Here is a 13,510-nt window from a genome sequence, read left to right as displayed (position 1 = left end):
TTGTGCAGCAGCTTCCCGCTGGTGATCTCTCTTTTACATGATAGTATATATATATCACTGCTACTTTCTCAATTCCTCCTACTCTCCCTTCTCTCACTGTGTCCACAAGTCCATTCTTTTTGTCTGCATCTCTATTTCTCCCTTGTAAATAGGTTCATCGGTACTGTTTTTCTAGGTTCTTATATATGTGTTAATATACAATATTTGTTTTTCTCTTTCTGACTTACTTCACTCTGTATAACAGGCTGTAGATTCATCTACTTCACTACAACTGACTCAAATTCATTCCTTTTTATGACTGAGTAATATTCCATGTGTATTTGTAGCACATGGGCAAAGAAGATGTCAGTGTCTTCTTACATGGTAGCTTCTAGAATTGAGCAGATCGAGTCTTAGGAAAGGAAAGAGTGTGGAACTATTACCTCCTTGCACCTGGACACTTAATTTACATATTCATGCAGTCTAAGAAGATTTCTAAAAAAATTTGTTGTGTCAGGCCCAGAATATAAAAAGGTCTCTCTGCCTGATTTATAATCCCGATGCCTGACTTATAATCCCTCTGTGTTTTTTTAATATATAATTTTTTAAAAATTTATAAGGCTTTTTGACATTTCTGTCACTAGGTTGGTGAGAAGTTCCGGGCCCGCTCTTTGAAATTTCCTGGCTTGATATCGGGCTGCACCATGGACTGGTTCAGTCGCTGGCCTAGGGAGGCGCTGGTTGCTGTGGCCTCCTATTTCGTTTCAGGCTATAGTATTGTCTGCTCTAGTGACACCAAAAGACAAGTTGTAGAAACAATGGGCCTCTTTCACGACATGGTTTCAGAGAGCTGTGAAAGTTATTTCCAAAGGTAAGTGATGATGCATAAGCGTGATAGCTACAGAAACACAAGGTTCACTCCAAAGAGGAATAAAATGTAACATCCAGTAAGATACTCGTCACAGTGATTGAGCTCGAAATCCCAGCTGCACTTAGATTTTTCCCTTGCTTTGATTTTCTAGTGATTATGTAATAAAATGATGACAAATAATTGAGATTTTAAAATTAACTAGTATCCATACTTTTAACTATCCCTTTCCCTCCAGGCTTCAAAGTAACAGATACTTAATGAATTATTTTATTTCACTTGCTTAATTTATTTTTTGGAAATGACTTAAAATAATTCATTATAAACTCTTTAAAATTTGTTTCTTATTCAAGTTCATTATTTATTTGGTTAAAGAAGTCCACTGTCCTAAAGTTTCATTATTGCCTTATGCTAAGGGATCATGTATATGCATCACTTAATCTTGTCCATATTTTCATGACAAATAATTATGAAACTAAAGTTTAATTGATAGTGGAAGAGTCCAGTCCCTAAAAGCAGAAATGGCGTTCATGATGTGAAAGCTGGTGTTGACAGTTCAAGAATATAGCAGTCTTTTCCAAAGCATGATAGTCACTGGTATGATTGCTATAAATAAAGGTGGGCCAACATGGTTTCTATAACAGAGCACTTCTTCCTTAGGGTTCATGGATGAGCTTCAGGGCGTGCAGTACCTCCCAGAAAGACTAGGCCTATTTTTCTGCACAGAGTCTTCAGTTCAGTCGCTCAGTTCTGTCCAACTCTTTGCAACCCCATGGATGCACACCAGGTTTCCCTATCCATCACCAACTCCCAGAGCTTACTCAAACGCATGTCCATTGAGTTGATGATGCCATCCAACCATCTCATCCTCTGTCGTCACCTTCTCCTCCTGCCTTCAGTCTTTCCCAGCATCAGGGTTTTTTCTAAGGAGTCAGTTCTTCGCATCAGGTGGCCAAAGTATTGGAGCTTCAACTTCAGCATCAGTCCTTCCAATGAGTATTCAGGACTGATTTCCTTTAGGATGGACCGGTTGGATCTCCTTGCAGTTCAAGGGACTCTCAAGAGTTTTCTTCAACACCACCGTTCAAAAGCATCAATTCTTCGGCCCTCAGCTTTCTTTATAGTCCAACTCTCACATCCATACATGACTACTGAAGAAACCATAGCTTTAAGTAGACAGACCTTTGTCATCCAAGTAATGTCTCTGCTTTTTAATATGCTGTCTAGGTTGGTCATAGCTTTTCTTCCAAGGAGCAAGCATATTTTAATTTAATGGCTACAGTCACCATCTGCAGTGATTTTGGAGCCCAAGAAAATAAAGTCTGTCACTATTTCCATTGTTTCCCCATCTATTTGCCATGAAATAATGGGACCAGATGGAGAGTCTGGGTAGCACTTAATTGATTTTCCAAGGGGTAGGGGATCTTATCTCACAAAAACTTGTTTATCCTGTGTCATTTTCTTTACTTAAAACTGTACATGGACCATCCTCTTAAATAATCATAGATAGTCTCCCAGATTTTCCTGGTAAATCTGTGTATGTTAATTCTCTTTGTTGGGATGATTTTCTTCCTGCTTAACTTGAACTCCACCTCTATTGCTGTCAACTTGTGAAGAGAAGTTTTTACCTTTGTGCAGCTACAAGTGGCACCCCACTCCAGTGCTCTTGCCTGGAAGATCCCATGGACAGAGGAGCCTGGTAGGCTGCAGTCCATGGGGTTGCTAAGAGTCAGACATGACTGAGCGACCTTACTTTCACTTCTCACTTTCATGCACTGGAAAAGGAAATGACAACCCACTCCAGTGTTCTTGCCTGGAGAATCCCAGGGACAGGGGAGCCTAGTGGGCTGCCGTCTGTAGGGTTGCACAGAGTCAGACATGACTGAAGTGACTTAGCAGCAGCAGCAGCAGCTACAAAAACCCATTGTCCTTATTTTTGAAAATTTGGTGTATTTTTCAAAGTTTTCATATCCTCTTATTGTAGAAGTTTATTCTGAATGCAATATATATGCATAATATGGGACTTCCCTGGAAGTCCAGTGGTTAAGATTTTGCCTTCCAACATAGGAGGTGCTGGTTCGATCTCTGATCAGGTAGCTAATAAAGATCCCACATGCCTTGCAGCCAAAAACAGAAGCAGAGTTGTAACAAATTCAATAAAAGGCTTTAAAAATGGCTTGCATTAAAAAATCTTTAAAAAATATTTATATAATGTTTTACTATAGTCACATATATGCCAGAGTCCTTAAAAATGCTTTTTAATGTTCAGAAGTCCGAATGTAAAAATTTAATACAAAATAAACTTAATGTAATATAAAAATATAAACTTATAGTATGTGAAGATCTCTTCGACTTGAGTTTCTCCTGTATAAAAATTTTTCCTTTTACTTATTTCTATTGTTAAATAGAATTATTATGCTGAAACCGTAGTGAGTTGGATGTTTGAATCAAGTGTGCCTTGATTTCAAGGATAATCCAGAAATTCTGGGGAGAGATTGGCTTTCACCTTTGTAAGCCCACTTATCTGGGTTTCTAGTGGGGAAGAGATGTGTGGCAAATATCTGGTGAATGAAAACAGATCTCAGCACAAATTCATTTCAACCACTTATCCCTAATATCTGTATAGGACATTAAAGTTTACAAAGTGTGTTTACATATGCTGTTTTATTTTTTGATCTTCACAAAATCCTAGGAGGTGTAGGACAGTGATTCTTTTCTCAGTTTTCCAGAAGAGGAAACAGAAGCCCAGAATGGGGATAAGGGTCAGGTCAAAGAATCAGTTAGAGATATAGTATTCCTGCTGCCTTACCTGAAGGTCTTTTTTTCTGTTCTACTCTCAGATACCGCCGAAGAGCACACGTGACTCCCAAATCTTACCTCTCATTTATAAATGGTTATAAAAACATTTACACTGAAAAGGTGAAATATATTAATGAACAAGCTGAACGTATGAATATTGGTAAGTGGAACAAAATCTGATCTTTTAGGGCTTGTCTGAAAGAGATCCTAATATTTTGTTTGGTGGATATTGTTGTTTGAAAATGAAATACTTATTTTTCTTATTGAAATATTGATTTATAATCAATGTTGAAATATTGCTGGTATTAGATTATTTTGAGGGATATCTTTATGGGTCTTTTGACCTGTCAAGAAAGTCTGGGCAGAAAAAATGTAAACAGAGGTGGCCTGTTTTTCTTCAGGAACCATTTCTTCCAGCTCTTTCAGCTTTGGGTCCATCCTGTTGGGTAGTGAGTCACCATGGTTGTTGAGCTGCTGCTTACAGATGGGGAAAAGCCAGCTCTTGGGTACTGACCACAATTTCAATTTATGGTTTCATTGCCGTTTCCCTCAATTTGTATAAACTTTGCTGTGTTACTGCTTCTCAGATTTCTAACAAAGGAAAAGACAAAACAGAAACAAAAGCGAACAAATGAAAACAAAAAGAGACTTTACGTGAGCAATAGGTTTCTAAGTGTCCAGTATATGTAGTATAAGTAGGAAAACAGGTTTTATGTCCAGAAAGCATTTGGCCCAAATAATCCTGAAGTGCCTTAGTGCTGTATTTTCACTTCTACACAGAACGTGGTCACAAAGCATAAAGGTCTGTGAAGTTACAGTGATGGTAGGTGCCCTGTAAGAGAAACTTCCTTCTGCTGGCTTTCTCATGACTTTCCTACAGCTTTTTCATATGATGCTGTAGAATCAGTGGTGTGTTGAAGCTACCTGCACTGGCTCATGAAAACTGATGGTTAAATTAGGAATGTTATGATCTGGTTGATAACCACAACCTTTATTAAAAATTAATAAATGTACAATTAAATTAATTATGTTAATGAGGGCAAGCAATACTCAAAACTCATTACTTCTTAGTTATTTTTACTTTATTTTATTATTATTAATGTTCTTGGGGAACATTATTATTTCTATTCTATCTTTGTGGTAGAAATATTATATAATGGTGTGTTGCTGAGAACCTCTTGGTAGCTTGAAATCAGACAAGGTGGGATTATCTATGCTGTGGAAACTGGAACCATCCAAATGAATGCCCTCACTCCAGACCCAGACTCTAAATGTTTACCAGCACACCTCTATCTAGCGCCTAGTGAGATTTTCAGTTAATCAGTTATTTTTGTCTAGAGCACTGAGAGTCTCAGAAACAGTTGCAGAAGTTTTAGCAGTTATTTTCATTTTTATAGCAGAGAACCACAAAAAATGTTAATATATTATGTCTCATTTGCCGTCTCAGTTGCAATGTGATTCAAAGGCAAAAAATGATAGTTACAAACTGTTTGCAAAGCCAAGGAGAGCGTACATTTGTCAAATAAGTTTCCTGGCTAAATTCATTTTACTTGTTATAGCAATATGACTTTCCCTTAAATGTAACTAGATGCTATTCTTCAATCAGACTTATTTTCTTCATTTCCTGCTGAACCAAAACTGTTAGAAATATGGTCAGTATTATTACTTCTATAATATGTGTATTTTAAGACATCTTGTCCATAGCTATTTTGTGTTTGTTATAGTATACATTATGGTGCCTTAGGGCTTCCCAGGGGACCCTAGTGGCATCCCAGGTGGTAAAAGACCTGCCTGCCAGTGCAAGAGACATAAGAGATATGGGTTCGATCCCTGGGTCAGGAAGATCCCCTGGAGGAAGGCTCGGCAACCCACTCCAGTATTCTTGCCTGGAAAATCCCATGAACAGAGAAACCTGGTGGGCTACAGTCCATGGGTTGCAAAGAGGTGGACATGACTGAAGAGACAGCGTGCACCCAGCACATGGTTCTTTATAAGCAGTAAATAAGTGTTTGATGAGGGGATAATCATATATTCAGTGAAAGTGTCTATGTGTGTGTTTGTAAAGGTCTTGATAAGCTGATGGAGGCAAGTGAATCTGTGGCAAAACTCTCTCAGGATCTTGCAGTAAAGGAGAAGGAGTTGGCAGTAGCTTCCGTAAAAGCAGATGAAGTGAGTTGGCATTTACACTGTGAAGGATATCTTCCCACATTTTAAAAAAAGCATTGTTTAAAAATGTTATTAAAAAGTAAACAGAATATAAACCTACAGGTTATTTCCAGTAAGATACAGCCCACATGGGGTCGCAAAAGAGTCGGATACGACTTAGCAACTAAACAACAATAGCAACATTTACAAAGACCATTAGATATTTTTGTTTAATTTATTCCAAAACATACCTAAATTATTATATCCTCTACTTGGTCTAAGACTGTTTTTTTTCCTTCTCTGGTTCTCTCTCATTTTCTGTCATCTGTATAGGAAATTTCTGCTTGACAATAAATTATATTAGATCTTCTCTTTAAGGTCTCTGCAGACTCTGGGTTTCTGGGGGTAGCCCCAGTTTGATCTGAAGTTGGTTTTAAGGAAGGAAAAGAATAAAAAGAAGAGTTGATTGAGTCTTTTTAAAAGATGCTCCTCCCAAGGTGATAGGGATATATATGTGTTACTTCTCTACCTACTGCTTCTCCCCCAGTCTCAGGCTGCTTTCACCTTCCACTTGCAGTCACTTAAGAATAGATGCTTAAGTCTCAACTTTTAGCCAGTTATTGAAATATTAGAGCCAGGGAGAGGCACTTAGCATATGACATAAGGTAGACCCTTAGCATCCGGATATATGGTAGGCAGTCAACAAACATTAGCTATTTTTTTTGTTATTACATGAGGCTTCATATAGTTTCTGACCTTATTCCATGACACTGACTTTGAATAGTTTTAATTTTCTAGAAATAACATAGAGTATAAATATCATTTTTCTGAAAGTTTAAAATATTTATTAATACAGTTCATGACCGAGAAAAGCTTAGGACACAAAGACTACAGAACTGCTCAGAGGAGTTACTTTAATACATCTTAAAATATAGACAACTTAAATGGGGGATGAATTTCCTCTCATTCTTGTTTTATATCATATACTCAAATCTGTAAATTATGCTGAAAAGATTTCTGTTGATCCTCATCTTTCCTTTCTTTTACAGGTATTAGCAGAAGTCACAGTAAGTGCTCAGGCTTCAGCCAAAGTGAAAAATGAAGTGCAAGAAGTAAAAGACAAAGCCCAAAAAATAGTGGATGAAATCGATAGTGAAAAAGTAATAGCTGAGACCAAGCTCGAGGCAGCTAGACCTGCACTGGAAGAAGCAGAAGCAGCCCTGAATGTGAGCAGTGCATTGTTATCCCTCCCAACACAAGTCCTAGCTGGCACCATGTTTCATTACGTAAAATTTAGTTATGGGATTCTTGTAATCAGAAAACTGAATTGAATTCTTTATTTTCTTTCTTAATGTGATTGTAATCCCTGAGTCTTGAAGCAAATATTTCTACTGATTACATTTCCTAAGTTTATTTTTTTAAGTCTTTACTTCCCATAACTTTTTTTTGCATTTGTTTTCCATGGGGATGGTCTTGATCCCTGCCTCCTGTACAATGTCACAAACCTCCGTCCATAGTTCATCAGGCACTCTATCAGATCTAGTCCCTTAAATCTATTTCTCACTTCCACTGTATAATCATAAGAGATTTTATTTAGGTCATACCTGAATGGTGTAGTGGTTTTCCCTACTTTCTTCAATCTAAATGTGAATTTGGCAATAAGGAGCTCATGATCTGAGCCACAGTCAGCTCCTGGTCTTGTTTTTGCTGACTGTATAGAGCTTCTCCATCTTTGGCTGCAAAGAATATAATCAATCTGATTTCAGTGTTGACCATCTGGTGATGTCCATGTGTAGAGTCTTCTCTTGTGTTGTTGGAAGAGGGTGTTTGCTATGAACAGTGTGTTCTCTTGGCAAAACTGTATTAGCCTTTGCCCTGCTTCATTCTGTATTCCAAGGCCAAATTTGGCTGTTACTCCAGGTGTTTCTTGATTTCCTACTTTTGCATTCCAGTCCCCTATAATGAAAAGGACATCTTTTTTGGGTGTTAGTTCTAAAAGGTCTTGTAGGTCTTCATAGAACCATTCAACTTCAGCTTCTTCAGCATTACTGGTTGGGGCATAGACTTGGATTACTGTGATATTGAATGGTTTGCCTTGGAAACAAACAGAGATCATTCTGTCATTTTTGAGATTGCATCCAAGTACTGCATTTTGGACTCTTCTGTTGACCATGATGGCTACTCCATTTCTTCTGAGGGATTCCTGCCCACAGTAGTAGATATAATGGTCATCTGAGTTAAATTCACCCATTCCAGTCCACTGTAGTTCGCTGATTCCTAGAATGTCGATGTTCACTCTTGCCATCTCCTGTTTGACCACTTCCAATTTGTCTTGATCCATGGACCTAACATTCCAGGTTCCTATGCAATGTTGCTCTTTACAGCATCGGACCTTGCTTCTATCACCAGTCACATCCACAGCTGGGTATTGTTTTTGTTTTGGCTCCATCCCTTCATTCTTTCTGGAGTTATTTCTCCACTGATCTCCAGTAGCATATTGGGCACCTACCAACCTGGGGAGTTCCTCTTTCAGTATTCTATCACCTTGCCTTTTCATACTGTTCATGGGGTGCCGGGAGCCAGCGTGAGGAACCCCGCCCATGGCAAAGGTCATGAGGAAGGAAGCCTGACAAAATGCAAGGGCGTGATCAGGCTTCAGGGGGAACCCCTGAAATTTCCTGAGCATCCACCCCCAAAACCAGAGTCTGCCTGCCATACTACATTATGCTTTTCATCCACTCTTCTAACATTAACAGGGGGGCTATCCCCGCACCACCTTTCTCTGGGAAAGGTTAATTTAGAACTTTTATATAATAAGTCTCCTGAACATAATACGAGTGTTTCAATCCAAAACCCCTCTGACGGCTTTTTAGCCTGCCTACAGGACTCTTACAGCTGCACATGTGATTGTTTGCGGCAGGCACAGGAAGCTTAAAACATCCTAGGAATGCAGGGGCTTCCGAGGAGTCAAGATCATTAGAATAAAACTGATTCAGCATCTCATTGTTGAGCCAATACTTGCTGCCAAATTTTCATATCTTTTGTTTGTTGATATAGTTGGTATATAGAAAAAACAAGTGGCAACATACATCTTTGAGTTAAGTACCATCTTAGTTATAACCCACTGCACCTTTGTTCTATAGAGATGTAACTTTAGTGCTTCAAGGGAGATGCAGATTAAAGAAAAACACTTCAGGGGAAACGAGATTAACATTCATTAAGGAAGAGAGCCAAAAAGTGTTAACAAGCCTCTTGGCCAGAAGATAATGTAAATCACCTGAGACCTTTTGTATACAAAAAGATATACAGAAAGGGTCAGGACTGCTGCCCCTGCATGACTCTGTATCTTCCATTATGTAAAATTCAGGGTATATAAACATCTTTTAAATAATAAAGTCAGAAAGGGGTTTTTGCAAAAGCCTGGCCTCCCCCGTGTCAATTCTTTCTCTTGATCCCTCTCCCTCCCTCTCCTTTTCAGGCTGATCCCTTGGAATGCGGAGGCTCACCAAGTCTACTTGCCCAGGCTTATGAGACCCACTCGAGAGGGAGCCCAAGGTGGGGCACCCTCCGCTATTCAAGCGGGCGCCTGTGGCCCAATGTAGACGGTGCAAGTTCCTTGTCTGGAACTTTATTGGTTTTCCACATAAACCAAGTTAATCAGCCTCTTTTCTTCACTCATTTTCCTACTACACTATTTTTTCCTAATCTAACCTTACATTTCTAATTAAATAAATCTCTCCTCGCCGACTCCGTCCACCCTTTGAATTACCCTGGTTCCGCCAGTGCTGGACTCTAGCAATGGGGTTCTCAAGGCAAGAATACTGAAGTGGTTTGCCATTTCCTTCTCCAGTGGACCACATTCTGTCACACCTCTCCACCATGACCCGCCTGTCTTGGATGGCACCACAGGGCATGGCTTACAAATAGCTGTGAAAAGCAAAGGAGAAAAGGAAAGATATAAGCATCTGAATGCAGAGTTCCAAAGAATAGCAAGAAGAGATAAGAAAGCCTTCCTCAGCTGTCAATGCAAAGAAATAGAGGAAAACAACAGAATGGAAAAGACTAGAGATTTCTTCAAGAAAATTAGAGAAACCAAGGGAACATTTCATGCAAAGATGGGCTCGATAAAGGACAGAAATGGTATGGACCTAACAGAAGCAGAAGATATTAAGAAGAGGTGGCAAGAATACACAGAACTGTACAAAAAAGATCTTCACTACCAAGATAATCACGATGGTATGATCACTGACCTAGAGCCAGACATTCTGGAATGTGAAGTCAAGTGGGCCTTAGAAAGCATCACTACGAACAAAGCTAGTAGAGGTGATGGAATTCCAGTTGAGCTATTTCAAATCCTGAAAGATGATGCTGTGAAAGTGCTGCACTCAAGATGCCAGCACATTTGGAAAACTCAGCAGTGGCCACAGGACTGGAAAAGGTCAGTTTTCATGCCAATCCCAAAGAAAAGCAATGCCAAAGAATGCTCAAACTACCACACAATTGCACTCATCTCACACGCTAGTAAAGTAATGCTCAAAATTCTCCAAGCCAGGCTTCAGCAGTACATGAACCGTGAACTTCCAGATGTACAAGCTGGTTTTAGAAAAGGCAGAGGAACCAGAGATCAAATTGCCAACATCTGCTGGATCATGGAAAAAGCAAGAGAGTTCCAGAAAAACATCTATTTCTGCTTTATTGACTATGCCAAAGCCTTTGACTGTGTGGATCACAATACACTGTGGAAAATTCTGAAAGAGAGGGGAATACCAGACCACCTGACCTGCCTCTTGAGAAACCTATATGCAGGTCAGGAAGCAACAGTTAGAACTGGACGTGGAACAACAGACTGGTTTCAAATAGGAAAAGAAGTACGTCAAGGCTGTATATTGTCACCCTGCTTATTTAACTTATTGCAGAGTACATCATGAGAAACGCTGGGCTGGAAGAAGCACCAGCTGGAATCAAGATTGCCAGGAGAAATATAAATAATCTCAGATATGCAGATGACACCACCCTTATGGCAGAAAGTGAAGAGGAACTAAAAAGCCTCTTGATGAGAGTGAAAGAGGAGAGTGAAAAAGTTGGCTTAAAGCTCAACATTCAGAAAACGAAGATCATGGCATCCGGTCCCATCACTTCATGGGAAATAGATGGGGAAACAGTGGAAACAGTGTCAGGCTTTATTTTGGGGGGCTCCAAAATCACTACAGATGGTGACTGCAGCCATGAAATTAAAAGATGCTTATTCCTTGGAAGAAAAGTTATGGCCAACCTAGATGGCATATTCAAAAGCAGAGACATTACTTTGCCGACTAAGGTCCATCTAGTCAAGGCTATGGTTTTTCCAGTGGTCATGTATGGTTGTGAGAGTTGGACTGTGAAGAAAGCTGTGCACAGAAGAATTGATGCTTTGAACTGTGGTGCTGGAGAAGACTCTTGAGAGTCCCTTGGACTGCAAGGAGATCCAACCAGTCCATTCTAAAGGAGATCATCCCTGGGATTTCTTTGGAAGGAATGATGCTAAAGCTGAAACTCCAATACTTTGACCACCTCATGGGAAGAGTTGACTCATTGGAAAAGACTCTGATGCTGGGAGGGACTAGGGGCAGGAGTAAAGGGGACGACAGAGGATGAGATGGCTGGATGGCATCACGGACTCGATGGACATGAGTTTGAGTGTATTCCGGGAGTTGGTGATGGACAGGGAGGCCTGGCGTGCTGTGATTCATGGGATCGCAAAGAGTCGGACACGACTGAGTGACTGAAGTGAATTGAACTGAACTGAACTGAACTTCCCATAACTTACTTTCATTCCACAAAGCATCTTTCCATGAGAACTGAGGAATAATGCTAGTGGTTATTGGCTTAAACTTTAGCCTAAGGGATTCAGATTAAACAGACAGCCTTCTCAGTTCCTTCAGCATCCTGACTAGGTTATGTTGTGCACTCTTTAACATTTTTAAAAAATCCTCTTATGGTTCCCATTTCTCTAATTTAAAGTCCCAAGATAGGTATCCAGGACTGTGAAGCAAGAAGGGACAGCTTCAGAGGCAAGCAGATCTCCATTTGCTTCTCATAACCACATGATAGATAGTCTCAAGTAAAATCTACTTAACTCTCTTGGTCTCTGTCAAGATTCTGCTTCTTCCTTGATCTTTGAAAAGGCAGTGTACACATTAATGAATAGTTCACTGGGTACATGGAAGGAACTCAATAAATATTCGTGCTACTGCTGTGATACCTGGCTCCTGTCTGCCCCTTCAATTTTATCTTATTTTGTCCCTACAGACAACATGATCCAGCCATATGGAAACACCTAAATGCTTCTGCAATAATTATGGTCTGTTACTTTTAAATGGGTCTCTCTCTCTCTGCCAAGAACACTTACTTTTCCTAACTTTCACTAACTAGTAAGTCAATCTGCAAGACCAAGCTCAGATTTAACCCCTTCCAGGAAGTCCTGAACCCCCTTTGTTTTCCTGTCACTCCTAGACTTCTGTCATGGCAGATAATCATAGTTTAGGGTAATTGTGTTTCTCTCTCTTTGAAAGATTCTGAGGACAGGGCTATTTTGGCTTTGCTCTTATTTTATATGGGAGAATGCCTGTGATTGTTAAATGCATTAATAGATTTAGGATCATCATTTAATAAAATCGTGACAATGACCTGGACACACTTTCCATCCTCACTTCTTTTGTGGGTCCTATGATAACACATGAGAGAGTGATCACTGAGCCAAATAAGTCTTAGGAGTTTTTATGGATCATATGATGTCCCAGTCCTTCTTGACTTGAATGTCGGGAGATGTCCTATTTCTAACTCAGCTCACAGATAGAAACTTTCGAAAATATTTTTATGAGTCATATGGTGCAATAACTTTTCTTGTCTCCTTCGAATTCTCTCCCTTCCATGGACAGGGGGGTGATGGCCAATGAATGGTAGTGATATTTTAAACCAATTCATTGAGAACTTTTTGGGGAAATGCAAACAAAGAAACAGAAATCCTAACTTTACCATGAAAGATCCATTATGTAAGAATCTTGGAATGCAGACCCTTGATGTAAATGTCAGGAATTGGGAAGAAAATATTTAAAAATTTTTTCCATTTTAATTTTTTAAAAGTATGAGAGTTCCATATGACTAGGAATACTACTCAACAAAAAATATTCTGATCCCTAACCCCAAATACAGACTATCAAGCCAAATGATATTGCCACAGTCAGGAAACTTGCAAAGCCCCCTCATCTTATTATGAGAATCATGGACTGTGTTCTGTTACTGTTTCAAAAGAAAATTGACCCTGTCACTATGGATCCAGAAAAACCTTGCTGCAAGCCATCATGGGGCGAGTCATTAAAAGTAAGTAAAATCTATCTCTATAAGTCCTTTGAGGTGAACCAGGCATCTGCATCCCAGGACACTCAATATAGACCAGACACAATGGCAGACAAATAATTGATCATTGTATACTGAAGAATTTATCTTAAATTGCATCTCTCAAAATGTAATGCCTCTTTAAAATGTAAGATTTTAAAGCTGAATGCCCTCTTTTTATAAAAATCTGTCCGGAACCCATCCCTAGTATTGGCACAGTCTTTTTTTTTAATGGGGAAATTTTATTATAAATTATACCTAAATAAAGATGTTGAAAAAGAAGCCGTGGTACAAAAGTAAATATACTCTTATCATTCAATTCAGCAATCATGCTTCTCAGTATTT

General features: G+C 39.3%; 1 protein-coding gene across 2 annotated transcripts in view; it reads left to right on the top strand.

Moving 5' to 3' along the window:
- The window catches only part of DNAH8 (dynein axonemal heavy chain 8), a 313,398-nt gene that overhangs the window by 178,215 nt on the left and 121,673 nt on the right, over positions 1–13,510 (top strand). For both annotated transcript variants that reach the window (XM_040249771.1, XM_040249772.1), the window contains exons 61-65: positions 624–850; positions 3,688–3,806; positions 5,712–5,815; positions 6,841–7,017; positions 12,983–13,150. In XM_040249771.1, coding sequence (XP_040105705.1) covers positions 624–850; positions 3,688–3,806; positions 5,712–5,815; positions 6,841–7,017; positions 12,983–13,150 — 795 coding nt within the window. The remainder of the gene's footprint in view (positions 1–623; positions 851–3,687; positions 3,807–5,711; positions 5,816–6,840; positions 7,018–12,982; positions 13,151–13,510) is intronic.

Source organism: Oryx dammah, unplaced genomic scaffold, assembly GCF_014754425.2.
Source record: "Oryx dammah isolate SB20612 unplaced genomic scaffold, SCBI_Odam_1.1 HiC_scaffold_11, whole genome shotgun sequence".
Taxonomy (NCBI): domain Eukaryota; kingdom Metazoa; phylum Chordata; class Mammalia; order Artiodactyla; family Bovidae; genus Oryx; species Oryx dammah.
This window is presented reverse-complemented; position numbering and strand designations above follow the sequence as displayed.